The sequence below is a fragment of the Copadichromis virginalis genome, linkage group LG19 (assembly GCF_057382275.1).
Source record: "Copadichromis virginalis isolate Kocher_CV1m ecotype Utaka linkage group LG19, C_Virginalis_male_GT1.1, whole genome shotgun sequence".
Taxonomy (NCBI): Eukaryota; Metazoa; Chordata; class Actinopteri; order Cichliformes; family Cichlidae; genus Copadichromis; species Copadichromis virginalis.
In genome coordinates this window covers 13,245,637-13,273,092 of record NC_140636.1, presented here as the reverse complement: position 1 = coordinate 13,273,092, position 27,456 = coordinate 13,245,637, and the positions used below count along the sequence as shown (strand labels likewise).

The 27,456-nt window shown below is 47.3% G+C and overlaps 1 protein-coding gene and 1 long non-coding RNA gene across 3 annotated transcripts; one reads left to right on the top strand and one right to left on the bottom strand.

Annotated features, from left to right (window-relative positions):
* Positions 1-196: 196 nt before the first annotated feature.
* On the bottom strand, positions 197-27,456 carry LOC146685708 (protein PALS1-like). Of its 2 annotated transcripts, XM_085440600.1 has the most exons (17): positions 27,253-27,456; positions 15,523-15,826; positions 14,842-15,013; positions 14,458-14,558; positions 12,896-13,003; positions 11,071-11,148; positions 10,816-10,956; positions 10,506-10,667; positions 10,316-10,393; positions 10,032-10,215; positions 9,359-9,427; positions 9,186-9,257; positions 8,907-9,074; positions 8,475-8,564; positions 8,078-8,190; positions 2,913-3,023; positions 197-2,805 (listed from the first exon to the last, which is right to left on the bottom strand). In XM_085440600.1, the coding sequence occupies exons 2-17, from the start codon at positions 15,700-15,702 to the stop codon at positions 2,629-2,631; spliced, it is 2,004 nt and encodes a 667-aa protein (XP_085296726.1). In that variant the 5' UTR covers positions 15,703-15,826; positions 27,253-27,456; the 3' UTR covers positions 197-2,628. The 2 variants fall into 2 exon arrangements, with proteins under 2 accessions (XP_085296726.1, XP_085296727.1); XM_085440601.1 differs by lacking the exons at positions 197-2,805; positions 2,913-3,023 and adding an exon at positions 6,449-6,508.
* Positions 6,282-7,380, top strand: LOC146685709 (uncharacterized). Its single transcript, XR_014916640.1, has 3 exons — positions 6,282-6,331; positions 6,424-6,558; positions 6,632-7,380. It is a non-coding gene; the product is annotated as an uncharacterized LOC146685709 (long non-coding RNA).

The window sequence follows — 27,456 nt, the reverse complement described above, 5'->3', positions numbered from 1 at the left end:
AACGTGCTCCCTGATAACGGATTTAATAATGTGTGTGGTGTGAGCGCCAGCACACTGGCAGAGAGCAGATGTACGAAGCTAAATATGAACTTTACAGACTGAGAGCTGCAAAGGGTCATTCAGACTTCTGATTAAACCTCTCAGATCAGTCAGTACCAGAGCTCGACTGCGCCCCCTACAGTTACACACTCAGGTTTGACTTTTGTTTATTTTTCCATTAAGTGCAACAAAACATCAGGTTGACAAGAACACCATCAAATCGCTCCAACACACAAGAATATATTGAAATGTTTAAATAAATGAAACGTTTTAGGGTTTTTTTCTTCTTCTTGTCCATTATTGAGAAAATGTCATGAACTTCTGACTGGAGATCTTGGACTCATGAACATATTCAACAGGTTTATGACATAAAAGTGAGAATAATGATGGTCAGTATCAGTGGAACCAAACAACACGATGAGAGTGAATATGATCAGACACTAAACGTGACGCTGTGATCCTAACAAGGATTACCAAATCCAGACCTGAGCAGGAAGAAGCTGGTTTCCTGTTTACAGAGAAAACAGGAGCGTTATAGTCACATCAGAATTCAGCACCCTCCTTCATGAGACAGTTTGCGTACTGCAAGAGTTTTATTGCACCAGTTCTGGAAATAATGGATTTGTTTTTATAAAGAATGGAGCTGTTATTCCACATCAAACGTTTGTGTGCAACACAGTCATGTTTACAGACCAGCAGCAGCTGTTTATGAAAATATCTTTTTAGGGGAATTTGTTACTGTTGTATTTGCAGAGCAAAAGAAAATCACAGACAGATGAAAATTCCTAATGTGGAATCAAACTCCATGAAGGGGTTTGCATCTCAGAGTCAATATTTATCCAGGTGACTTTGAAAGTGTCATTTATTGAGGTCAAATCATTAAATCCAGTCCACCTCTGCAGTAATCACCCATCAAAAACCGAGGAGAGCTCCATCTGCAAAAGCTACAGGTCGAATCTTTTCAGTTTCTCTGCTGTGGGACTGAACTTATGGCTGTGAGTGTGCACGTCTCACACAGGTGCGGGTTTAGCATTGAGCGGCGACCACGTGCCGTACGGCTGAGAGGGGCCGGCTCGGGCCCTCTGCCCCCCCCCCCCCCACACACCACACACACGCAGCTCTGAGCCGCTGTGGCTTCAGGTAGGAAGCTACGACTCTGTTTGAAAGGAGGAAGTGATGTCAGTGGTTTTTATAATAATAAAGTTTGAATAAAAACAAACAGGTTTATTTTCTACTGATGATCTATTTTATTCATTATTCGTGTCTTTGTGGTGAATATTCATACAAAAAGTTTTCTCTCAGGAGGAAGTGAGAAACAGGAAGTGGAATCAATTACATTCAGTACAGCTAGCCCCGCCCCCCTCTTGTTCTTCCTCCTGGACCAATAGCAGGGGATGAGGGCGAGAAAGCTGCACTCCTATTGGTGCATTCTGGTATTCATAAATCTATTTTGAATATTACAAATATATAAAAGCTCTACAGTGATGATACAGAGTCTCTACTTCAGCTCAGAGTCTCTCACACACACACACACACACACACACACACACACAGGCCGCCAGGTCAAAGGTCAAACAGTATCAGCTGATACAAAAACAATCATAAGTGCAGTAAAAGTCAGTCAGACAGGAAGTCTGTGCTCTCAGCCCAGCCGAGGGGGCGGAGTCAGCAGCCAAAGTGTTTGAGCTTCACATTTCCTCCTGAGGAGTCTCACCTGGACAGGTGGGTGTGTTTACAACAAATAAAAACAAACATTAAAAACAAACGAAATGATGACGAGGCGGTGCCAATGGCGGCGAGGTCCAACACGAACACGACTCCAAGAAAAACACGACATCCCGAAACAGTCTGACGTCAGAGTGTGTTCAAAAACTGATTCAGAGTCAGCGACAGGAAACAAACATCTGAGACTTTCAGAATAAAGCTGGAAAGACGTTCAGAATCTTTCCAAGATAAAGTTTTTAATGCAGCGACATCAGTGTCGATTTACACAATAAATATTCCAGCAAAACGTTTAAAAACGAGAACAAAGTGAGCAGAAGGTCAAAAGGTCAAAAGTTTACGTTTGTGTCGTGGAAAAAAAAAAAAAAGGATTTTAAACTCGCTGTTCCAAGCCTGCTCGCCCTCAGGTATCCCAGAATGCCTCAGTGGGGCGGGGCACAGAGCTCTGCATCTCCAAAAATGTGAGTGAACAACTCCGTCTGCACGTGACCACGAGCGAGGACAGAAACACGCCGAAATGTGAACCAATCGAGCGGCAGCGACACTACAGGCTGTGAGGCCCGCCCCCTGCTGGGACACTGAGGTGCTGCGGGGAGGAGGAGGAGCTTAATGCCGAGACTCATTTTTATTGGTCAGAGACCAGATTGTTCATGTTCCCACTAAGATAACAGAAATAATTTGAGCTCGTTGTGACGTTACTCCGTCTCGTTAGTCGATTATGATTTTATTGTTGCTCAGCAGGCCTCGTTCTGCCCTTAATAACAAACACGAACAGTTATGATCCAGTTTGATTCAAAATCTCAGATGATTTCTGTCCTGACGCCACCCCCTAGCTCAGTGTGTGCGTGTGTGTGCGTGTGTGTTCGTTCAGCGCAGCCAGGAGCAGGGCACCCACTGCGGCTCCGTGTCCAGCTTGTTGATGAGTCTCAGCAGCTCGGTGAAAGCTTTGTCCTGATCCGTGTTCACGATGATGGAGTCGAACAGGTGACCGCAGCCCTGCTCCATCTCACGCGCCTTCTCGATGATGTCACGCAGCTCCTCGGGCTACACACACACACACACACACACACACACACACACACACACACACGTCAGTACTGAGACACACATGCATAAACACAGCTGATGGGCAAACGTAAACGGACGAGCACCTTGGGGTTCTTGTTTTCTTTAGCCAATAAAGCTCGAAGTCGTTCCTGGGAGGGCGGAGCTATGAAGATTATGTAAGGCTTCAAGTCTGAACTCCTCAGCACCTTCAGAGCCTGGAAACACACACAGACAGACACACACTCTATGTCATGTATAAACAAGCAAACAGTGGAGAAAGCTCTCCAGCACAGGTGTTCCCAGGTATGAACACCATGGCTTCCTGCAGGTGTACCCGGTCACCTCCACAGAGCTCCCATTAGCTCGCTGGCTCAAAGCTGAGCTGCTCTGAGGACCTGCAGCATCTGAACAGCTCACATTCATACTTCAGTGTCTGTTTATCAGGATCACCTGCACCGCAGTGCAAATGAGGTCCGTTTGTGATGAGTGCAGCTTGTGTAACGTGGATCATCAGTGGACATGATGATGAGCTGTTATTTGCATGGAGAGCCTCCGAGGCAGCTGTCTGACACTCTCCCTGTGTCTGTGCCTTTATCTCAATCAGCAGAGTCAGAAACGTAACCCCTGTCCTCTGAGTGCTGGAGCTGCTGCTGAGCCTTCAAAGCAGACGTGGTCCTGTTGGCTGCATCAGGAGGGGATCAGCACCTCCGAGTCTCAGCCCACTGTCCTCAGCAGGAAAGGGTGGAGTGGCCACTCCAGGTCAGGGACAAGCTGCTGACCCAGGTGGAGGAGAGGAAGTACAGTGGGCCAAAAAGTATTTAGTCAGCCACCGATTGTGCAAGTTCCCCCACTTAAAATGATGACAGAGGTCAGTAATTTGCACCAGAGGTACACTTCAACTGTGAGAGACAGAATGTGAAAAAAAAATCCATGAATCCACATGGTAGGATTTGTAAAGAATTTATTCGTAAATCAGGGTGGAAAATAAGTATTTGGTCAATAACAAAAATACAACTCAATACTTTGTAACATAACCTTTGTTGGCAATAACAGAGGTCAAACGTTTACTATAGGTCTTTACCAGGTTTGCACACACAGTAGCTGGTATTTTGGCCCATTCCTCCATGCAGATCTTCTCGAGAGCAGTGATGTTTTGGGGCTGTCGCCGAGCAACACGGACTTTCAACTCCCGCCACAGATTTTCTATGGGGTTGAGGTCTGGAGACTGGCTAGGCCACTCCAGGACTTTCAAATGCTTCTTACGGAGCCACTCCTTTGTTGCCCGGGCGGTGTGTTTTGGATCATTGTCATGTTGGAAGACCCAGCCTCGTTTCATCTTCAAAGTTCTCACTGATGGAAGGAGGTTTTGGCTCAAAATCTCACGATACATGGCCCCATTCATTCTGTCCTTAACACGGATCAGTCATCCTGTCCCCTTGGCAGAAAAACAGCCCCATAGCATGATGTTTCCACCCCCATGCTTCACAGTAGGTATGGTGTTCTTGGGATGCAACTCAGTATTCTTCGTCCTCCAAACACGACGAGTTGAGTTTATACCAAAAAGTTCTACTTTGGTTTCATCTGACCACATGACATTCTCCCAATCCTCTGCTGTATCATCCATGTGCTCTCTGGCAAACTTCCGACGGGCCTGGACATGCACTGGCTTCAGCAGCGGAACACGTCTGGCACTGCGGGATTTGATTCCCTGCCGTTGTAGTGTGTTACTGATGGTGACCTTTGTTACTTTGGTCCCAGCTCTCTGCAGGTCATTCACCAGGTCCCCCCGTGTGGTTCTGGGATCTTTGCTCACCGTTCTCATGATCATTATACAGATGATGAGTTCAAACAGGTGCCATTCATACAGGTAACGAGTGGGGGACAGAAAAGCTTCTTACAGAGGACGTTACAGGTCTGTGAGAGCCAGAGATTTTCCTTGTTTGAGGTGACCAAATACTTATTTTCCACCCTGATTTATGAATAAATTCTTTACAAATCCTACCATGTGAATTTATGGATTTTTTTTTCACATTCTGTCTCTCACAGTTGAAGTGTACCTCTGGTGCAAATTACTGACCTCTGTCATCATTTTAAGTGGGGGAACTTGCACAATCGGTGGCTGACTAAATACTTTTTTGCCCCACTGTAAGTCACTTAGACAACTTAAAAATGTTATTGTTTGGCTTTTTTTTTAAGTGTTTTATTTGTTCCTGAGTAAATCTGTTTGGCTGAGATTAAAGTTATAGTTTTTACACAGCTGAATAAATGTCAAGTAGACAGCTGATTATCAGAAGTGTGAGACGGTCGAGAGTTTACTCCAGTGTCCTGTTATATTTTAGACAGCAAGGAGCAGACTCCACCGAGACAGAGGTGACGCTAATCAGAAGGCTCGACCATCCAATTTCACAGCGTCGCACTTCCGGCCTTCTCAGTCTTCGAAGGACCCGGCCCACGTAGACCGCGAAGGCCGGGTCCTCAGGAGGATGAAGCCGACGTTTTGGGACACAGCTTGTATCTAACAGCAGCCCGGGGACGACTCTGTGACCCCAGGACGAGCTGGAGGAGGTGGGCGGGTGAGGCAGGTCTGGGCTTCGATGGTTACTGTTGTCACTGTGATTGGAACCCAGATAAGCAGAATGATCTTCATCATGGAAGCACAGAAGCTCAACTCTGAGCGGCATGGTGAGGTCCAACGGTGCATTCACAGGACGTCAGGTAAACTGATGCACTTTGTGCTAATTTATTACATTTGCAATGTTCTCAGGGCTCAGCTCCATCCAGGCTATCACAGAATCGTCCTTGTGTTTGGATGCGCAGACCTTTGGGATAGACTACTTTCTGAAAACACTGCTTCGAACTTTGACCTTCATATACAAGCTGAAAGAAAGCATGACGCAGTCCTCTCTCAAAGGATTGTGGAAAGCATAAAACTGAACCTGGGCACATCCACCTCGTTCTGCCTCAGTACACACTCAGAGGATTTTAAAATCAAAGACGTGAATGATTCCAAGGTTTTAGTGACAGTGCCACATTAATCGTCTCTCATTTTCAGAGTTCCTCGTGTTTAGCTTCCTCTTTAAAAACGTGATTTATTGGAGCTGCAACTCTGTACACATGAACTTGGTCAGGCTTCAGGTTGGGATGTGTCTCACAGCTGGAATCAGGAACTACTCGGCGTGGTTTGGAGGAAGCATTTGTGTCAGAGCTGCAGGTTAAAGATGGCAGAGTAACGGCCTCATTCACTCGGTGTCCTCTGATGCACCATCCAACTCCAGTCCTTCTACTTTATCACCTGTAAAGTCCTCCCGAGAACCGTTGGAGACTGTTTGTTTTCATTTCCATGAAGAGGAGATAATGTTAATGTAACTCAGAAACATTTACATGTTACCTGGTTTTTGGACAGAGGAGCCGCTGAGACGCGTCAGCGCGCCCGTTATAAAACCCTCGAGCCGCCACACTGAGCCTCAGTCACCAAACGACAACCCCACTCCACAGGTGAGACGCTTCGACTCCGGCTCATCAGGTGAGTCTGATTCTGTCCCTCAGCGTGGAGGAAGCTTTAGCAGAGAGATCACTGTGTGCTGAGCTGTAACAACACCAATGTGACCTGTGCAGGTGTGCAGTTTACATCATGTCAGGTGTGCAGAGGTGTGTCCTGTCCTGGACCGTGTTGGCCCTGCTGCTGTCAGCTGGAACCAGTCTGGATCAAGGGATTGAGAACAAGCTGCCTCAGATTATCAATTCAATCAGGTGAGTATCCTCACAGGTAACCTCTGGATTATTCTGTTTTCTTCACAAACTAGAAATGTCCTTTCTTTGGCAGGAATTTAGAATTTGGGCAGTTCTGTGCTGCTGTGAACATCCCCCTGGATAGAATGGACCAAAACTCAATGTGGACAGACGACATTTATATAGAAAAGCCCAGTGGGTATATCCACGCTGAACGCCTCGTTTTGGAACACATTAACAATGCGTGGAGCAACAAATACGAAAAGAGCTTTTTGCTTCTGTACACATACCTCTCTCCATGTGCACACAGATGTGTAAACCCAAACGAACCTTTAGAAAACATTTTGGAATTGATTACACCGATGACAAACTGGCCACAGCATGCCCTCGTGTTTACACAACCATACAGACCCCTTAATAAACAGGGTATTCCCTTTTTTAATGATGATCAGTTAGAAAATTCTCTCAAAGCCCTTGCAGAAAAGATCGGTTATGCGAATATATTCCGGTGTTACAGACCAGGCAATACTTTTGAGTGTATCAGATGTTTCCCAGAACAGAACGTATTTAATGGTAACTGTATTTAAAGTGCAGCCAGCAAAAAGCAGCCTTCATCAGACCCAAGCATGGCTGCAAAGAAACGAGTCTCACAGTGACAGCAGCACAGAGTTTAACATCAAGCTGTCCGACATCATCCCTGAAGCCACATCCTGAGTGACAGAACACAGGAAGCTTCTCCAACATGATTTGTTTCCAAACTGTTAAGCTGATGATTTCAATTCTGTTGAAATGCTGAAAACATTCATGTGTCTGATTTTCTGAATAAAGTCTGAAAGCTGCAAAGAACTTCATCTGATTAGACTCCGTTTATTTCATGCAAATGTGACTGTCTGCAGGCTCTGCACTAACCTCACACTCATTCATCACTGAGTTTTCAGCAGAAAACACACACCTGTGACATTTCACACTGAAGCAGCACAGCTCGTGTTCTTCAGACGCAGTTTGGGAGCTGGCCTCATCTTAAGATGAGATCAATAAGAATAACACAGCTGGAATCAGCTGCTCCTCATATTTAAACTCTGCTTCAGCCTCTCCAGTAAAATCAGTTTGAGACCCAGTGCAGATAAAAGCAGTGCTGCAGCTGTGCTACAGGTGGAGGCAGCATGACGTGGGCCTGAGAGCTCTGAAGTCAGCACGTGGATCAGCTGATCATCATCTTCAGACTGCAATTATTAAGATTCTGCTGAAGTCCCAGCCAACATAAAAACACAAGCAGCAGGTGGACCAATCGCAGCTCCCCACTCGCCCCTTCACTGCTGCTTTAGTAAGAACACACACAGGCCACACATCAGCGTTTCCTCCAATGAAAGCGCTCACACTGACCCCGCCTCCTGCCACATTAATCCAGCCTGATCGTCTGACAGCAAAAACAAAGCATGCAGCTCTGCTTACAGTTTACACCCTGCAGGACCGTTCAATACAGCAGAAACATGTCTGTGTGCGCGCTCACATACACACCTGTGTGTGTTCACATACACACCTGTGTGTGCAGACACAGCACGCAGATTTTCCCGGTGTTGATGACCTGTCTCACTGAGTCCGTACTCGTCCCGTACAGATTCTTCTCGAACTCTCCGGACTCGATCAGCTTCCCTGAAACACAAAAACAACTCATTTCACACCAACAGGAGGTTAAAGACCTCCAGACACCCTGAGCCTCACAGGCTGCAGTTTAAATAAAGCACTGACGCCACCTTGTGGTACAAACTGATATTACATCAGAGCGCCATATTTCTGCCTCAGCATGTTTGGGACACGCTCGTCACCCTGCTCTCCTCTGATGCAGCTGCACTTTAGGACGTTTAAACACTTCTAACTTTAAATCGAGCACATTTGTACGACGTCCTCACGAATATTCTCAGATTTAAACGTCTCACCAGCCGCCAGCTCAGCCTCGAAGGTCTGCCGAGAAACAAAGTGATAGTCGCGACCGCTCTGCTCGCCCTCGCGACGGCTCCGCGTCGTGTCTACGACACACACACACACACACACACACACACACACACACACACACACACACACACAGAGTTAGTTTATACACACACGCGTGCGCACACACACACACGCGCGCACACACACGCGCGCGCACACACACACACACACACGCGCGCACACACACACACACACACGCGCGCACACACACACACACACACGCGCGCACACACACACACACACGCGCGCACACACACACACGCGCACACACACACACACGCGTGCACACACACACACGCGCGTGCACACACACACACACACACACACACACACGTGCACACACACACACACACACACACACACACACACATCCTTACGAGGCACAGCTCCAGCGAAGCGCTCTGGTTCACTGTTGAGCAGCCGCTGCCTGAGCTGTTCCTGCCCACAGCCGCTCGGACCAATCAGAGCAATTGGCCGCTTCCTATTGGCCGGCTGGTGGTACAGCGCCATCTCCTCATAGGTGAGAATTTCTTCATTATCGAGATCTGGAGCAAAAGACAAGAAAAAGAGACATCTGGAGTTTGAGTGAGGGTAGAGCAGGAGCTGAGGCTCCGCCTCCTCGCTGCCTGTCAGAGTTTAGGGACAGACTGACGCACCGTCGTTCCTGTGAGGGTTGTACAGCAGCTTCTTCCTCTTCCTCTTGTTCTTCTTCCCACACCAGAGCTTCCCTGCAAACAGACACCACTTCAGTGCACGAGTCACATGACCTCTAACCCCACACGGGTTTTTACAGCAATGAGGTCATAACGTGGGCGAAGCAGGGACCAACCGGACTTCTCGGGCTCGTCTTCTTCTATGGTTTGCTTCATGGCTTCTCTCTGCTGCTGGAAACTCTTCCCTGTGGAGACAGAAGCAGAGAGCTGCTCAGCTGACACGAGAACAAACCGAGTTTTCCTCCAAATGTTGAACAGCTGACCTCAGGGAAAACACGATCACGCCAAACACGAGGAAATGTTTCAGTCCAACGTATGAAAACAAACAGAGGTGAGCCCACGCTCACCTCTGCGCGAGCGCAGCATTTCTCCCTTTGCAGGAGTTCTGAGCACGCTCAGATGGGGGAGACCCCAGGATCTGACATCATCTGGCCGGGATCATCCAGGAACAACTGGAAAAGCACATCAGCTGGAATTCTGCTGATGCCACGGGCAACTGGAAACAAAGGCGGAGCTTACTGACGCCCTCTGAGGGCAGCTGGACTGAGGGGGGTAAGAAGGTGGCACTGCACACGAGGTGAAATGTCACTTCCTGTTTGGTGTGGAGTCAGCACAGGGAAGCCACGAGTAACCGTCCCAACGGTCACGTGATCACAGAGGTCACGGAGGTCAAAGGTTGCTGCTAATCTGCTTTCTGTTATCCAAATCAAACGCTCTGAGCGCGCTCACACCGTGCAGCATTCTTCAAACCCTTAAGATAAAAAACCTCCGGCCGTCAGACCGCTGTACCTGGAACCAGGCCAGCGAGCGGCTGGTTATCCTCGTCTCCGTCCCGGTACGCCTGCCACCAGTTGGGGTCGGACTGGCTGATGATGTGCAGGATATCTCCCTTCTGGAAGGACAAGCCGAGCTCTCTGCACGGCACGTAGGGGTCGTCCGAGGGGTCGTAGTCGAAATGAGCCTTCACGTGGACCTGAGGAGCAGAGCAGAGTCATGGGGTCAGAGGAAGGCTTCCACCCTCATCACTTCAGCGCGTCGGGAACGAGGCGTTCCTCTCATATCGCAGCACTCACCACACTCTCTTTGACGGGAGGAGGTTTGCTCTGATTGCTGGGAATCAGCACGAAGGTCAGGAGGCCGTGCATGTCGGCCTGTTTAGACACAAAGACACAAAATCATCTCCAACCACTGACGTGAAAGCGCCTGAGCTCACAGACGACGCTCAGCCGGAGTCCAACCTGCGCTCGTACGTGAAACACTCACCAGGATGTCAAACACCTGGTTGACATCTTTGCCTCGGATCTCGATGCCGTTAATCTCCAGGATTTCGTCTCCTTCAGACAGAAGCCCGCTTCGTTCAGCGGCGCCGCCGCGAACGATCCGACTGATCACCACGCTGTCCATTTCATTCCGCACCGTCGCCCCCTGCAGAGCAAACCATGCATTTCATCACAGCCACGGAGTCCTGGCATCAAACACCAGGATGTTGTTGTCGCTTTGAACAGAGCTCGACTGTTTCCCAGCCCTCAGATTTCACATGTAATTAAAATGGGTCAAATGTGTGTGTGTGTACCAGAGGGATGTCTCGGGCCTTCTCGATGCGAACAATCTTCACGGTCTCTCCTCCCCACTGCGTCAGCATCTCGCCCTCGGCGGGCAGCGGCTCCAGCTGCATCTCCATCTCTGCTATGCTGTCATGGGTCAGAAGCAACGACTGCGCACACGCGCACACGCACACACACGCACACACACACATACATCTGTGTGTGACTGTAAATGTTTAGACATCTTTGTGGGGACATGGAAACGAGTGTAGGTGTGTGTGTACCTGCAGATGTGTGTCTGACAGCAGGCTGTGCAGCTCCAGGCCTTCTTTATTGTGACACGCCTGCAGGAGGTTCCTGACCTGAAACAGCAGCAGACACCCCCGCTCTGATCACTTCCTGTCACATGTCCAACCGTATTTTTTACATTATTAGAAACTTTGGTCGTGTTTAATGACAAAAACAGACATATTGGTGCTGCGGCTGCAGGGATGCGGGCGCTGCACCGGTCCGTCGTGGTGAAGAGAGAGCGGAGTGTAAAAGCTCTAAATTTACTGGTGGATCTACGTCCCTACCCTCACCTATGGTCACCAGCTGTGGGTGTGACCCAAAGGACGAGATCGTGGATACAGGCGGCAAAAATGAGCTTCCTCCGAAGGGTGGCCGGCCTCTCCCTTAGAGATAGGGTGAGAAGTTTGGCCATCCGGGAGGGGCTCAGAGTAGAGCCGCTGCTCCTCCACATTGAAAGGAGCCAGCTGAGGTGGTTCAGGCGTCTGACAAGGATGCCTCCTGGGTGAGGTGTTCCGGGCGTGTCCCACCGGATGGTGGCCCCGGGGCAGGGACATGACGCGCTGGAGAGATTACATTACTGGGCTGGCCTGGCAACGCCTTGGTGTTCTCCAGGACAAGCTGGAGGAGGTGGCTGGGGAGAGGGAGGTCTGGGCTGCTGCCCCCGCGACCCAGCCATAAGAAAATGGACGGACAGACAAAAACACACCCGTGTTTTCCTTCATAGAGGCCTTGCTGTGGTGCTGTTACACGTCTGCTCTGTGTGTGTACAGTAAGTACACACACAGAGCTGATTGATCAGCGCTGATTGATCAGCGTTGGGGTGACGTGAGGAAGAACAGAAGAAGAAGAGGAGGAAACTTTGGGTAAGTGCACGAGCAGTGAGTAAGGACTTTAACAGATCGGTTCTCACGCTCATATTTCTGTTGTATTAAAGATCAAAGGCAGATCTCTGACGTGAACAGCGGTGTGCTGCACTGAAACCGTCCTCCTGCACTGCTGCAGCACGTTTCTGCTTCGTTCCTGATGAAGAAACAGCATGTTTGTGAGGACAGCGTGCACGCCAGCTCTTCTTTTCTCTTTGATTCTGGAAGCCAAACGCAGGGCGGGGGCGGAGACGCCAACATGGATGGTGTGCTGCTTTTAATGAGTTGCCTCTGAAACGAGGCCCGAGGAGCGCAAACCCCAGCACCGAGCTTAGCCTCGCTTTCGCAGCATGCAAGAAAACTCCCGAGTGACCGACGGTGTGATGAACCAGACCCCGCCCCTCAGGAAGACTGCGGGCTCAGTGGGAAAGGGAACCACACAAGTTTGATCCCAGGACAAATGTGGATGAGACACAGACATCAGGCAGAACATCGTGGAGCAGCTGGACGAGTCCGACATACAACATTTTTGTAGGTTTGGATTAGCTGAGTTTGGTTAAACTGGGTTGTTTCAGCTGAGTTTGTGTTAGTTTGGTCAAAGCAACACCTGATTGATTCACTGCAGGTGAATCGATCAGGTGTTGCTTTGACCAATCACCTGTGTGACTGCAAAGGAAAAGAAAGATCATGAACGATGTTGGTGAATTGAAAATGGTCCTGCAGGAAACAGTGTGTGACCTACTGCAGCTCTACAAACATACTACAGTGAACGTGTCCCCGCTGTGCTGCCCCTTCACAGCAGCTTTGGACAGACAACCACTAACTCAGTTTGATCTGCAGCACAAAGAGGTGAGAAATAACAAAGGATCGACTATTAAAGACCAGCTTTAAGTGTTTAGCTCACATCCAGACTGATGAAGCTAAACTTTCTGCTCCATTACCGCAGGTGTGTTACCTCCATGGCGAGTGGAAGCGCCTGCTGCGTGTTGGGGTACGGCGGAGACGGTCGGTGCATGCTGCTGGCCACGGCATTGTGGATCTTCAGCGCCGACTGGAAGTCCGACTGCAGAGAGAAAAACAAAGACGTCAGCGACTCCGAGCTGTCATTTATTCCCACTCGACGCTGCGCTGAGTCAAAAGCTGATTTAAATCCTCACAAACCGAGTTCACACTCAGCAAAAGCTCCAGTTTTATGACTGAAGTGCTGACCTCTGACTGTTAACCCACCGACAGGTCACTCAGGTGGACGGCGAGTCGAGGGCTCAGAGTCAGCATAAAGATGGCCGAGCTTCTGGAGGAAGACCTCGGTATCCTCAGAGCTCGCAACAGTCGATTTCCACATGAACTTTATCATAATAATGAGATTAATGCTGCATCACCACACATCAGCACTTTTTAAAGAGACGCTTGTTTATCGCCTGAGCTACAGGTGAGACATTTTGCACAGGTAACAACAGACGCTACAGTAAAGCTACAGGCTGCTCTGCATCAGGTCTGCTTCATGCTGGAAGTCAGTTTATGTCACCAGAAGAGAAAAGAATGATTCAGATAAAAACCTGTGAAGCAAAGACAGCGTGGCTCTGCTCATTAAACGCAGCTCAAACTGCTGCGTAGCTGCAGAGTGACGCTGTGAAAACAAACCCTCGGTTCAGCTCATGACTGTGAGGAAATATGAGTCCAATCAGAGCGCGAGTTTCCTCAAATGATCAGTACAGTTTATTTTAATGAGCTCACAGGAAGTCCTGCACTAATCCGTGTGGCAGAAATAAAACAAACCTTCAGCAGAGCAAAAACCACTCAGACGTCTCTATGTGGGCGAATGGCTTCAGGCAGCAGCGAGGCTCTGAAGCACGACTCAGGAGGGTCGACTTTGACTCCAAAGCATCGCAGGAATGCGCTCTTTCATGCATCTGACTGGCTGAAAACAGCCACATGACTCCACACGGCTTTGTGACAAAGATTAACGCTCAGAGCGGATTTTAAAAACCTCACGTCTCCATGTTTCTGCAGCTTTAAGTGCAACAGAGCGGCAGGCAGACGGCGTCACGATGACCACTTTACAGGCCCACTGAAGGATGATTTTGGATTAAAGCTCTGTTAGAAACCAATCACACTGCAGGTGTCACCCTGCTGAGTGACAGCTTTAAAACGCCAGTGCAACCCGAGGCTGACGCTGCGACGGCGAGCCTTTTCCTTCTTCCGGTTTCGTGCACTGAAACGTGCGGTTTGCCAGGTCTGTGTTTGTTTGCTGCTCAGAAAAGCACACAAACACAGTCAGTGCACACCTGCACCATGTGAGAGCGTCTGCAGAGTCACCACCAGCCCGAGGGTCTCTCACCGCGCATCAGGACCGGACCCAGCAGCTAAAAGTTGCCCTGGGTCAGGAGAGAGCCCCGCCTCGAAGTGTCCGGGACCACAAAGCTGCAGCTCAGACAGCAGTGACGAGTCTTTGACCGCAGAGTCTCACAAAGAAGCCACAATTACACAGCGGGCCGAGGCCTCGCTTGCTAATATTACCTTGTTCAGCAGAGCGAGGACCAACTCGATGTCATTGTGACTCTGCTGGTCCGACAGGCTGCCCCGGACCTGCTTCAGCGACAGCAGCAGCTCCTCCAACTCTGCAGAGACAGAGCACACGTGTTCAAAGCAAGCACACACATAGCTGACCTCAGACGAACAGTGTGTCCTCCTGTGTGTGTCAGCGCTGCCGCCCAACAAACAAACTCTTAATTAAGTCGGGTGCTTCACTCCCTCCCTGAGGAATTCCCTCCCTGACTGGCGTCTGACATTCTTGTTCACTTTCCTCATTTTTCAACGCTGTCAGCATCTCTTTAACTTCCACCTCCTCACCCTTTGACCCCTCAGATCTGCACAGTAATAACGGCTGTGTGTGTGTGTTACCCAGCAGCGCGTGTGTGTGCTGGCTGCTGAGCGCTGGCAGCTGCGGTGTGTCTTGCAGGAATGTGGGGTTGTCGATCCCGCTGTAGGGATTCTGGGAGAGGTTCCTGAGTCTGAGTGAGGCGTTCAAATCCAGCTGCCGACCCTCCTCTTCTCTACGACGCCGAAGGTCCTCCTGACACACAAACACAGAGCAGAGGAAGTTACACAGGAGGCCCTCCATATACCTCATGCATCAGAGCACACATGGCGTCCTCTGCACCGACCTGTGCACGCTGAGCTGTGATTGGCTCTGTGCTAAAAGCCCACGTGAGTGTGTTATGTAAATGAAACCCACATCAGGTAAAACCTGACGATGCTCAGGACTGAAAAATCAGCCGGAGCAATCCCACGCCCACTCGAGGAAACTAAACCTCGTGTTGGCTGCAGCTCATTCTGAGCCAACACCTCCCCCACACGCTCAAATCAGCCTGAAAGTTTACCCACAATGCACTTAGTGAAGTTTCCTGCACTAAATTATCAGAGATGTGTTTGCAGGAACTAACCTGAGCCTCCGAGGGTTCGCTCAGGCGTGCTTTCATCCCACTGTCGTTACACAAAACCTGTCACAGTGAAACATGCACAGCCCCAAACGGAACACCTGACGATAAAGGCCCCACCCACGCAGGTGTCTCTGTGTCGTACCTGATGCTGTCGTATCCTCTCCAGCTGAGCGGAGCGTCGCAGAGGCAGTGTTCGGCTGCCCAGGTCTCCCGGACAGTCCACGGCCATTTCTCGGTGCTGCTGTCCTCCCCTCGCCTCTTCATCTCCTCCTCCCTCTCCAGCAACATGGCCATTCAGATGGGAGGTCGTCATCCCTCGCATGCATGCACGTCTTGTACTGTGTGCGTTTGATTCGATTGCTCAGACGGGCAGTTTCTATGATGGTTATGTTCCTGAGATGTTTAGGAGGGTAAGTCGGTGAAGAAGGCAGCCATGACACCGTCACCTGTGCAGGAAGCAGACACACAAGGTCACCTGGGTTGAAGGAGCAGATGAGGCAGATGAGTCTGCTTAGGGCTGTTCGATATAACGATATATATCGGATATAAAAACGTCTATCGTTTCCTATTACGCTATCGTTTGTTTCATGGAGTCAGAAAATAAACTTTACAGCAATATTTTTTCATGGTTTTGATGGTAGCGGCTTTATTAAAGTTCTCTCTTTCGCTTATATTTAATATATCCACACTACGGACGGACAAGCGCCTGTTTTTACGTGTTGTCGTTAGCAACAATGACGGTAAAACTATCACGTGGCTCCGCAGTCCGCTTGTTTTGTTTTCCACGTAAACCTTTCACAATAAAGCTCAAGATCCCGTTGAGACTTTTCAAAATAAACTGAATCACATGAAAGAGCATGCAGAGAGTTTACGGAGGAGAAGCAAAAAAAACCCCCCTGATGTGCTAAAAAAAACAAAAACAAAAAAAAAAAAAACATCAACCTTGGACTCAAACTTTGAAAGACAACGGCGGCCGTTACAACTTATGTCTAAAAATGTATCGTTTCATGCATCGGTTAAAACACTCAAATCCAGGTAAAAGACGCACAGCTGGAAAAACTAAACGCAAGTCGAGCTGCCCGAGATTCACAGAATTTATAGAAAATGTTACATTTTTGTGATTTATATCGTTGTCAGAACGATAAATGTCTTATATTGGGATATGGCATTTTTGTCATATCGCACAGCCCTACATCTGCTGACAGTAGGGCTGCCACAATTAGTCGACTAGTCACGATTACGTTGACTATTAAAATCGTCGATGACTGATTTAACTGATGTCGTTTGAAGCTTTGTAAGATCCCAAAAGACGCAGGAATAAGTAGTAGGATTTAAGAGTGTAATAACGGACTGAGACAGAAGACGGCAGCACTGCATGTACAAGGATGCCAGCTGCCGTTAAACCCCGAATTCATAGCGCAGCCCAGCTCAGTTTCCAACAATGGCAGCAGCTAGTTAGTTTTAATATTACTCTTATTATTCTTTCTGGGTCATAAAATAAACGTTTAACATATTTTCAGGGAATGTAGCTGTGTAAACCTCAAATATCTGCTCAGTTTATCAAGACACCACATATTTGCAAAAGCGTTTTCGGAGACGTTTGTTACCCACTAGCTCGATAGCTAGCCGGGGGCAAGGCTCACCAGAGCCGTGAGAACACCGGACTCCCGGCTTCAAACCCACCGCCGTCTTTCGCTACTCAGGTTAAACATATATAAGTCACTTAGATAACTTAAAAATGTTATTGTTTGGCTTTTTTTTTTTTTTTTTTTTTTTTTGTTAAAGTGTTTTATTTGTTCCTGAGTAAATCGGTTTGGCTGAGATTAAAGTTATAGTTTTTACACAGCTGAATAAACGTCAAGCAGACAGCTGATTATCAGAAGTGTGAGATGCTCCAGAATTTACTCCGGTGTCCTGTTATATTTTAGCAAGGAGTTTATTAAACTTCACCGAAACAATCTGCAAATTAGGGCTGGGCCATATTATACCGTTCACGGTAATAGAGATTGAAAATGTGACATCACTCAGGGGTAAACCGCAAAGAATTCTGGGAACTCGTGGCAAGAGGTACTAGCGCACGTAGGCTTTCAATTGGAAATCAGTTATACAGCGATAAAAAGAAACACAAAAAATGGTAAGAAGCTGTTGTATTATTAACTGCAATAGCCGGTCGCATGACAGCCACGGGAAGCCGACGGGTAAAGAGATCGGTTGTTATCGGATTACGTCGTTGAAGAGAAATTGTTCGAGCCATGTTTCCGAAGTAACAAAGAGTGGCCTGGATTGCAGCCATTCAAAGACAAAATATAACGTCCCAGAACACTCCAGCTCACAGGTTAGTCTGCTCCAAGCATTTCCACACAGGTCAGTCTGCTGTAGTAGTTAATGCGTCATTTTTCTTAACATAATTGGTGATATAGGTTACAAGCAAGTCTGGCGCTGAACAGAAATTGTCGCGCTATGCTCCTTTGTTTATTGTGCATAAATAGTGAATTGTCCTGACACAATATTGCGTTTCGCTTCTGTTATTATGGTACATTGACAAAAACATATACTTTTATTCACAGGATAAAACAGGTTTTTTGTATCACTAATTGCCCAGTACGATTACAGCATACAATATTGTTGTCACTGCTACATTTCTGTGATGGGTACCAGAAATTATTTCCACTACTAATTAATTACCGTTGAGCTCAAAAGGTCCTATTAATAAACTGTTAGCGAATGTGTATTTATGACGATTTGTGAGACTGGTAAACTTATGATAGGTACGATGGTCTTTCTTTCTACACGGTGCATTTCAAGGTCCTGTACCCATCCGTCGGTAAACTGTACCTGGGCTTGTTGCAGTGACCTGAAGTTACTAAACTTCATGAGTGTATGCACTCACTCCAAGAAGCGTATGATTATAAATATGAGCGTGGTGAAAGTTGGGCAGCACGCTGACGTCTTTTGTCCCTTTGTGTGCTCGTAAGGGTCTAACCCTTTCACTGGTTTGATTTTTTTCCTCGTATCTTTTCTTTGACTTTTCATCAAGTCTGTCTTTGTACGGACCGGCATTGTTCTCCTTCGTTTTGTACATACCTTTTTGGGGGGCAAAGAAAAAGCAAGAATTTATTGGAACCGAAGAATGAACGTTTTGCGGTGCTGCAAATAGTGATGGGTCGTTCGCGAACGAAATGGCTCTTAGAGCCGACTCTTTGACGTGAACGACGCGAGCCGGCTCCTTATCGCGAGCCGTCACGTGGGTTGTATTTTTTTTTCTTCTCTCACCCTCTCTCTCGCACTTTTTTTCCGCTTCACTCTGCACGCCAGCCTTGTGCTTTACGCTGGGCAGAGGGGGGAGGGGCAGTAGTTACACTCAGTAGCACAGGATCAGAGCCAGAGAGAGAGAAAGAGAGGCAGGGACAACAACGTCACATTAGAAAGGTATAGTAATCATCCACAGCTATTTTCGGTTGCAGGTGATAAAGGATTCAGAAAGTTTATTCATGCAGGTCCATATGACAGAGAATGTGCATGTTCTTTTTGTTTTCATATTATAATTTATATTTAATTGTGTTATGTCTTGCAGTGTTTTGTGTTGTTTTCACTTTAAATTTGTAAAAGGAAAAAGCTGAAAATTTAAATAGTTAAAAGTTGAAATGTGAATAGTTGATTTTTGTATTATATGATTTATTTATTGCATTTTATGTGGAGTGAATAAATAAAAGTATATTTAAGGTGGCCCCTAGAGACAAAGCACATACAAACTTCAAATCAAGTACGAACTCTGAAGCATGTACAAACTCCAAAACACTTACAAACTCCAAAACACGTAAAAACTCCAAAACACGTACAAATCACAACAGAAGTGCTCCAGGATGCTGGGCGCAGTGTTGAGCTTTTGTTATCTTGTGGCTACACAAGCCAGCAAGTACCAACGACCGGATTTGGTGTGTGGTAGTAACAGGTAAATGAACTTTTTTTTTTTTTTTAATTATTTGAATATATATGAGTGCCTGTGTATAAATACACAAACAATGCACACATGCTTTCAATTGTGTAATTTAAGTGATCTAGTAGCTCTGCTTTGGAAGTTCAGTTCATGCTAGAAATGTGTTTTGGAGTTTGTACGTGTTTTGTCTCTAGGGGCCACTGCATATATTTATATATAAACATATATAAATAAAACCACTTGTTTTTACGTTAGTAATTCCTTTTGTGCATAATTTTATATTATTGTTAATAATAAATTAATTAAAGCAACAAAACAACCCGAAGAGCCGGTTCGGAGCCGAAAGAGCCGGCTCTTTTTAGTGAGCCGAACCGAAAGAGCCGGATCTCTAAAAAGAGCCGGAAATCCCATCACTAGCTGCAAATGCTTGCGTTTGATGCGGTACTTGGATTGTTTTGTCACGAGTTCATGGCATGCAATGCGCGAAAGTCACGTGGTCTGTCAATCTCTATACCGGTATAATGTTAGGCAACGATAGGAAAATGAAATATCGCGATAGACTGGGAGTAAAACGCGCATGCGCAGTGCCTTTGTTTTCATACGCACATGGCCGATTTTTGAGTGAAACAGATGAACCAGAATTGGTTTGTAAAAATGGTGCAACTTCCGTGATGTGGAACTGGTTTGGTGTTTGTCCGTCAGATACACAACAAAGCACATTTTTTGCTGAACATGCAAGCGGCCGTCGTTATTGTCGTATTTGTCGGACTAAGATGGGAGTAATCTGGGTCCTAAACTCCGTATTCTTCAGGTCAAACGAACACTGCAGCATCACTGAGTTAAAAACTCTCTAAATTCTATCATCTTTAATAAAACGATCAGCATTGCTGCTTTACCAGGTGTAACTATAAAGTTTAACTTCCAGGCATCCATGAAAACAAAAGTTATTACATTTAACGGAGTTAGAAGTTAGCAGGAAGCTAGCGGAAGTTAGCTCGCTAGTTTCGCTAGTTACCTAAGCATGATATTGCATGTTCTGACTGAGAGATTTCTGAAAAAAATCAAACGTACAGCTCTGCTATCACTTCCAACATAAATGAAGACAGGAAACTAAACAGCAGTGACGTTTGTAGGGTTACTGAAGTTGGGCTAGCTGGTATACAATGATGTGCTATGTGATCGCTAGCGACACAGCAATGTTAGCATAACATAAACAGTGAAGCTGGAGGACAAACACTAACACTTTTCCCACTTATAAAAGTTAACTTGAAGGTTCCTCATGGTTAGAGACAAATGCAATCGCATGGCAGGATGCTGTAAACGGACCAAACTTCAGTCAGGAGAACAACTGAGATAATCCATCCACAATACGAGGTTAGTCATTAATATACTGCAACAACATGGGAATAGAGCAGCTGCCAGAGAATTCAACATTAATGAAACAATGGTACAGAAGTGGAGGAAGCAAGAAGAATGAGTTTAATCAAGTTTGATTTATCTGACTGCTTTGTTTCGCTTAATGTGCCTTATAATCCCGTGCACCTTATGGTCCGAAAAATACGTACTGCACACTGCAGTTTAATGTTGCAAAGCACCTCTTTTTAACTTCAGTGGATATTATACACGGTTATGCTCAGGATATGTCAGCCCATTTCTACTGGAAATGCCTTTGGGTTAAACTTTCAGCAAGGAATTTGCATTTGCACTGTTACATTTTTATAAAGCTTTAATGTACATAAAAACCAGCTTCTTGTTTACGTGAAAATAAATGGAAGGTTGTCTTTTTGCGCTAGTAATGTTGTGGAGTTGTATTTTGTCTCGCATCAATTATATCGTCAGTTATATCGTTATCGCAAATTTTCAAATATATATCGTGATAAATATTTTTGGCCATATCGCCCTGCTCTAGTGCAAATTTCATTAAAATTTAATAAACTATCATCTTGTCTTTATTTTTAGTTAGCACCTTAAACACTTAAAGCTGTAAGCTAATGATAGTTCTATAAGAGCAGATGCTGCTGGTGCAATAAGCTGTACGTTTTACGTCCAATGGATGATGATCTGATTAGTCGACTATCAAAATAATCGTTTGTGGCAGCCCTAACTGACAGGTCACAGGAAACCGAATACATTTATGAAGGCGTGACGCCAACCAGGTAACACTCAGCAGCTTTTCATCAGGGTGGAGCTAAGGAAGCACAGCAGGATCACTTTAAAAAGGAAGTAAGGACACTCACATGACACACCTGTTTCACCATCACAGCATTTTAATGTCACAATGGGAACCTTCTCGCTGCCGCACATTCAGCCAGATGTGCGGGACACAAACAGCTGGTTTAGTGACAGGTGCAGCGGGTTAACAGCAGCGCCAGATGAAGCTCGGTCATTAGTTCAAAGGCAACAATACCAAGACCGCCGCCCACTCCATACACGTAACCATAACAACAATGGCTTTGTCTGCAGCCGGGTGGTCCGGGTAGGTGGGAGGGACGAGGGCCGGCGCTCAGGTCAGGAAACAGGGGAGGCAGAGAGCGAGTGAGGTAACGACGAATGGAAAACAAAAAAGAGAGAGAGAGAGATGGTAAAAATAAACAGACGGATGGAGGCCTTATCTCAGTAACACAATAACGTGTTTGTATGTTAACTGTGACACACACGGCCCATGATGCACAGTGAAGAATGCCAGGCAGCCTGGGAACAGCATTCCTGTGATGGGGGAAGGGAGCGTGTCCCAAAAACACAGAGCCGGGATTCAAACATTGATCCACACTTTCAGCTCTCGTCTCTGAGCTGTGCACAAACACACCGACCTGATGAGGGCACGTGCTCGTTTACAGGCACACACTGTTACATACACACAAAATAATCTTGAGATATGCAACCAAAGCCTGACCCCCGCTCTCAGCCCCCCCATCATCTTTAATATTCGCAGAGCTCATCTACGTTTACAGTGACAGGAGTGCAAACACAATAACCAGCAAGGCTCTGCTTACAGAATTAAATATGTGAAATCTGTCCTCAACTGTGTGTCCAGGTAAACACACCTGAGTACTAACGACCGCTGCAGTCAGACAAGTACTCGAGTATCAGTTGATACTCAAAGCTTAGGGTTTGCAGACAGTTCGCTGGATTCAGCTTCCTGGACCACAAACAGCTCTGTGCACTCATGAATCACACGGACCAACTCATTCATCGGGTTTCACACATGCACTGCAGCCCCGAGCCGCTCCATCAAGCGCCCGGCTCCATCTCTGACTGCACGGCGTCCCGACCTGAGTCTTCAGAAACCTACACGTCCGAGGAGCTGCACTGAGCGCTCACGTTGTCTAATTCAGTGAAATCACAGGTTTGACTGAATAAAAAGAGAAACAGTTTCCGCCTAACCGCCTCAGAGACACCTGACAGATTTACAAAATTCAGCAGATGAAGATGATCCTGGTCTGTGGATGCATGTGCTCCCACTCACGGTGAGCACGCACCTCTCCCACAGGCTGACACCAGCCTTTGACCATTACTCAGAACGCACTTTGTGAGGTTTCCTGTAGCAAACTTGACTCCGGGAGCGTAAAACTGATGGCTTCATTAAAGACCGGTACGACTGCAGGTGTTTGACCTACAGCAGAAAGAAAAAGTCAGTGCTTGAAGAGAATCAGCTGAGGGGGTGAGGAAGAGTGGACGAGCCCTCCTGCTGAGTGTTTTGGTTTGCGGGGAAAGGGGTGGAGCTTGGTTTGAAACCCAGTTTGGCTGGAAAAGCCTGAAGCTGATCAGGACTTGAAGCCGTTTCCTGCTGGATTGCTGCCCTCAAACCATCAGAAAGGGCATGTTCTAACTCAACACGCCACCCGTCCTGTCGCACGCCGCCCTCTGGGCACGTTTCACTGTCATCATTCACATTTGGCCTCCAGTGGTTGTAAAAACACAGAGGTCAAGTCATCGGTGTGTTAGCAGTTTGTCTTCCTCAGAGACTGAAGAGACATTTGTCCCACCGAGACAATTACACAACTATGACAAAGACGAGCTCACACAACCAACACGAGATTGTTCCCAGAAGCAACCAGTCCAACGTTTAATCTGACAGACTGCAGCGACAGGATTAATCCAAGTTTGTTTTATGTTACTGATCATGTGACTTGATCAAGATAAACAATCAATAACAATCCTGATAATAGCCCCTCCCATCCACCTTCCTCCACCCGCTGTTCTCAGAACTTTATGAGTGTGAATGAGTTTTGTCTCTCTCTCTCTCTCTCTCACACACACACACACACACACACACACACACACACACACACACACACACACACACACACACACACACACACACAGAGCTGTACCAGCCTGTACCAGACAGGAAAACAGAGAGGAGGGAGTGGAGGGTGGACACACTGAAACGGAACAAAAACAGCTTCAATTATTTTATGTGAGCAACAAAAGCCCGTCAAACTGAAAGATAGTCTCATCTGAGTCATGGACACGCAAGTGGATTTAAACATGTTGAACGTGACACCGATTCCTCCCCCACCCTCCAGAAACACCCCAGCCTCTAACAGCCTTTCACGTTCTCTCACAAAATCTGATCGGTTGACTGGAGAGCAACGTCCTGGCTCTTATTCTGAAAGTTCCCAGCCCTTCCTGTCACGTCTCTTTGCTGCTTCCCTACTAAGGCTCTCATCCTGCGGACGAAGTCCTCCACCTCTGCACTGGACTGCAGCTGGTGATGTAGTCCTGGTTCTAGTCTGGAGGTCCTGCACCAGAACCAGAACCTGCAACAGGTGGAGAACTGGTTCCTAAACCACTAACTAACCAGCTCACCTGAGCAGGACAGACTGGTCAGCAAGGCCGTGTTTGTGAGAAAGGAAGCATGAGACAGGAAGGGCTGGATCTTTCAAAATAAAAGCAATCAGACTGTCCGGTGAAGTAAAAGTAGAAGGTGCTGTTCTCTGGCAGATTAAATAAGGAAATTTTGTAAAATATAAAAAAAAAAAAAACATAAGCATAGAAAGGACTAAACTCAGTCCTCATACACACCTGGACTTCAGCAACGTCCCACTGCCTGAGGACGCAAATGGACCAAATCAGACAGCAGTGACCAATCTGCCCCGGCACGAGCCCCCCAATCAGGCCGGAGAAGAAGCGAGCGAGCGAGCGAGCGAGCATTCCTGAGAACAGAGGACGTCTGTCTCTCTTTGGCCGGACGCCCTCAGCCCCGTCCTCACCTCACTGCTTCACCAGGGCTCTGCGTGGATGGTAAAGTGAGGCTCCCACCGCTCTCTGAAATTCAGCCAATGACCCTCCACATCCAGCTCGCACAACACCTGCAGCTTTCTTTCTGTGCTGCAGAAGCAAACCTACATCCGCAAACCTACATCCGCTGACGAGGAAACCAAACACAGGCACCCAACCTGACTTCCACAGCACCCTCACAGATAACACCAGCCTTATTAAGGACAACAAAGACGAGCTTCAGGGAAAGCTTTGACTTCAAAATAAATCAGAAAAATACAAAACAAGTCCAATGGTTCCTTCTCCAAAAAGATAAACACTAGTAGTTCTCAGAGAAAACTCACTTCTCCTGCAGAGCCTCACTCATCTTATCTCTTCATTTGGGTCTGAGGTCTGAGAGCCGAACACACAGCAAGGGGAGCTGCATCTTAAAGGTGGAGAGCACTCAGAGTCTGGAGCCCTGATGTGAAACTCTTACAGGTGAGAAAACTTTCCACAAACACGCCAGACACGCATGTGCAGCTGAACCGTGACCATGTGCAGGAAACTGCAGATGCAGCAATGAGTCACATCCAACCAGCCACCGACCGCGGTCACTTCACCACGCCGTGGGACTCCAAGGCAGTCCTGATGTCATCAGATGAAACATCTAGCACCCGAGAGCCGGCTGCCCTGTGAACAGCTCACACTGAAAGGTGACAAATTCTGTCTCACCTGCACAGGTGTGATCAGAGCGGCAGCAACAAGGAAGGGGAGTGTTCTGTGTCCTCGTGCCTGCTGCAACCCGTTCATGCTGCACAGGTAATGCAGCTCCTCCACACCTGCTGCGTCTGCCAGCAGCATCAGGAGGAGTAGACGCCGGGACCAGACCAGCATCCGCTCCACAGTGTGAGGAGGCACAGGAGGAGCACGGGGGACCTCCAGCGGCTCCTCGTCTGACTGAGATCTCCCAGACAGACCCTGTGATGGTGGCGTGAGGGCGTGACGCCCTTTAGTGGGACCTGCGCTCGCATCCAAACTACGCTCTTTGTAAGACTCAACATTCACAGCAACTGCATCGTAACTTTATTCACAGAAATTCAATCAGATAAATGAATTCTGGGCACCAGTTTACTCAGAGGGTGAGCTGGCGACCGTGTGATCCATGGCCAGGAAGCCGGGTATGAGTCCGACCCCCCCCACTGTGCCTCCTGTCTGTCTCCATCCAATAAAGGCTATTAAAAAATAATAAATGAACAAGTAAAATTTAAAATATTGCGACTCTGCTTTGATGGAGCCACCACTCTCTCTGGAGCAATGCCCCGCCCACAGACATGTCTGATTGGAAGGCAAACGCAGGTAAACATTAAACAGGTAAACTTCTCCAAATTTTATCTGCTGAAACTGCAGAACCACGACTCTGTCCACAGCAGTGAGACAAACCAGCACAAGGTCACGCTGAAAATAGTCTAATAATAATGCAGCGACTCACAGTGAAGGGCGACAGGCTGCTGGGAGGGCGGGGTCACATCTTAACACCGCCCACATTCACAAGAAACTCAAATATTTAGGACAGAAATCCCCCAAAACAAGAGCAGAGAACTACAAATTTACAAGAAACACATACCATGAATTAATTCGTTTTTTCATAAAGGTATGACTTTTTCTAAACTCAAATATCAAAATAATAAAAAATGGAAAAAATTCAAATATTGACAAAAAACGTTACTTTAAAAAATGTAAAATAAAACACAAAAAGATCCCAAAAAATTCCCTCCAAAAATGACTAAAATGTACAAATATTTATGAGGAAAATGTAAACTTAAAAAAAATCAATTTACCAAAAAAGAATTAATAAAATTGTGGGGCAAAAAATAAAAGCAAAGAAATTCAAAAACAGATTAGGAAAAAAGTAACTATTTACTGAATGCCCGTCACACATGTTTGTTTGTTTTAAAAAAACAACAACAAATAATTGAAGAATAAAGCCCAAAAAAAGCGCACAAAACATGACTGGGAACATATATGCGGGGTAAAAACAAACAAACAAGAGAGAAAAAATAAAGAAACCCCAAACGCTGAGAGGACTGCGTGAGGAGGCCGGGCTGGGCTTGTCCCTCACACCGACTGAAGGTTTGAATCCGAGCCGCCCACTGCCACTGAGTCCTCGGTAATCTCGGACCTGATAACGCTCCATTCAAAAACACATTTCCTTCCACGGCAGTCACGGGGAGCGGCAGGGAACAGGAAATGAACGCTTTATTTCTCTGTACAAGGAAATAAGAAGCTCACTGTAAATACAGCTTCCTGTAGTTTGACAGGTTGTCCAGCACTCAGGTTAACTTCAGCAGGACTACGCGGCGGCGTTTTAGTAAAAATGGCGCTTTTAGTCGCTGCTGAGGTGGAATAACTGAAATAAAGATAAGCTGAGCGGTGTATGCAGGTACCTCTCCCCCAGCCTGGAGTTTGTCTCACTGACAGCTGGCTAACCTTAGCTCACTCTCGAGCCTCTCTGCGTTTTCCTGCTTCTCTCACCCGAGCGACAGGGCTCCGGGGCGGACCGGCTCCGTTCACGGCCTAAACTCGGACACCTGGGTCGGTTTGGCCCGTCAGCGAGCCGCCCTGCTCGGAGAAACGCACTTTATTCGAGCCTAGCGTTAGCTGCTAGCTGCTAGCGGCACCTGTTGATAACAAAGCCACTTGAGAGCGAACAGAAAGCGCTGGAAGCCTCACCTGCTTCAGCGCGACCTCGGCCTCTGTCTCACAACTCAATCCCCCGGGAAATTGCCGGGTCACAGCACCGCTCTGAGCCCTATCCGCCACTCGCTTCGCGGACTTTCTGTCGGTGATTCTCCGTTTCTCTGGCAAAGTTGCTGCTCGGACACCACCGGAGACCTCCCCTCCTCTTCCTCACTGTCATTCCCAGCTCCAGAGAGG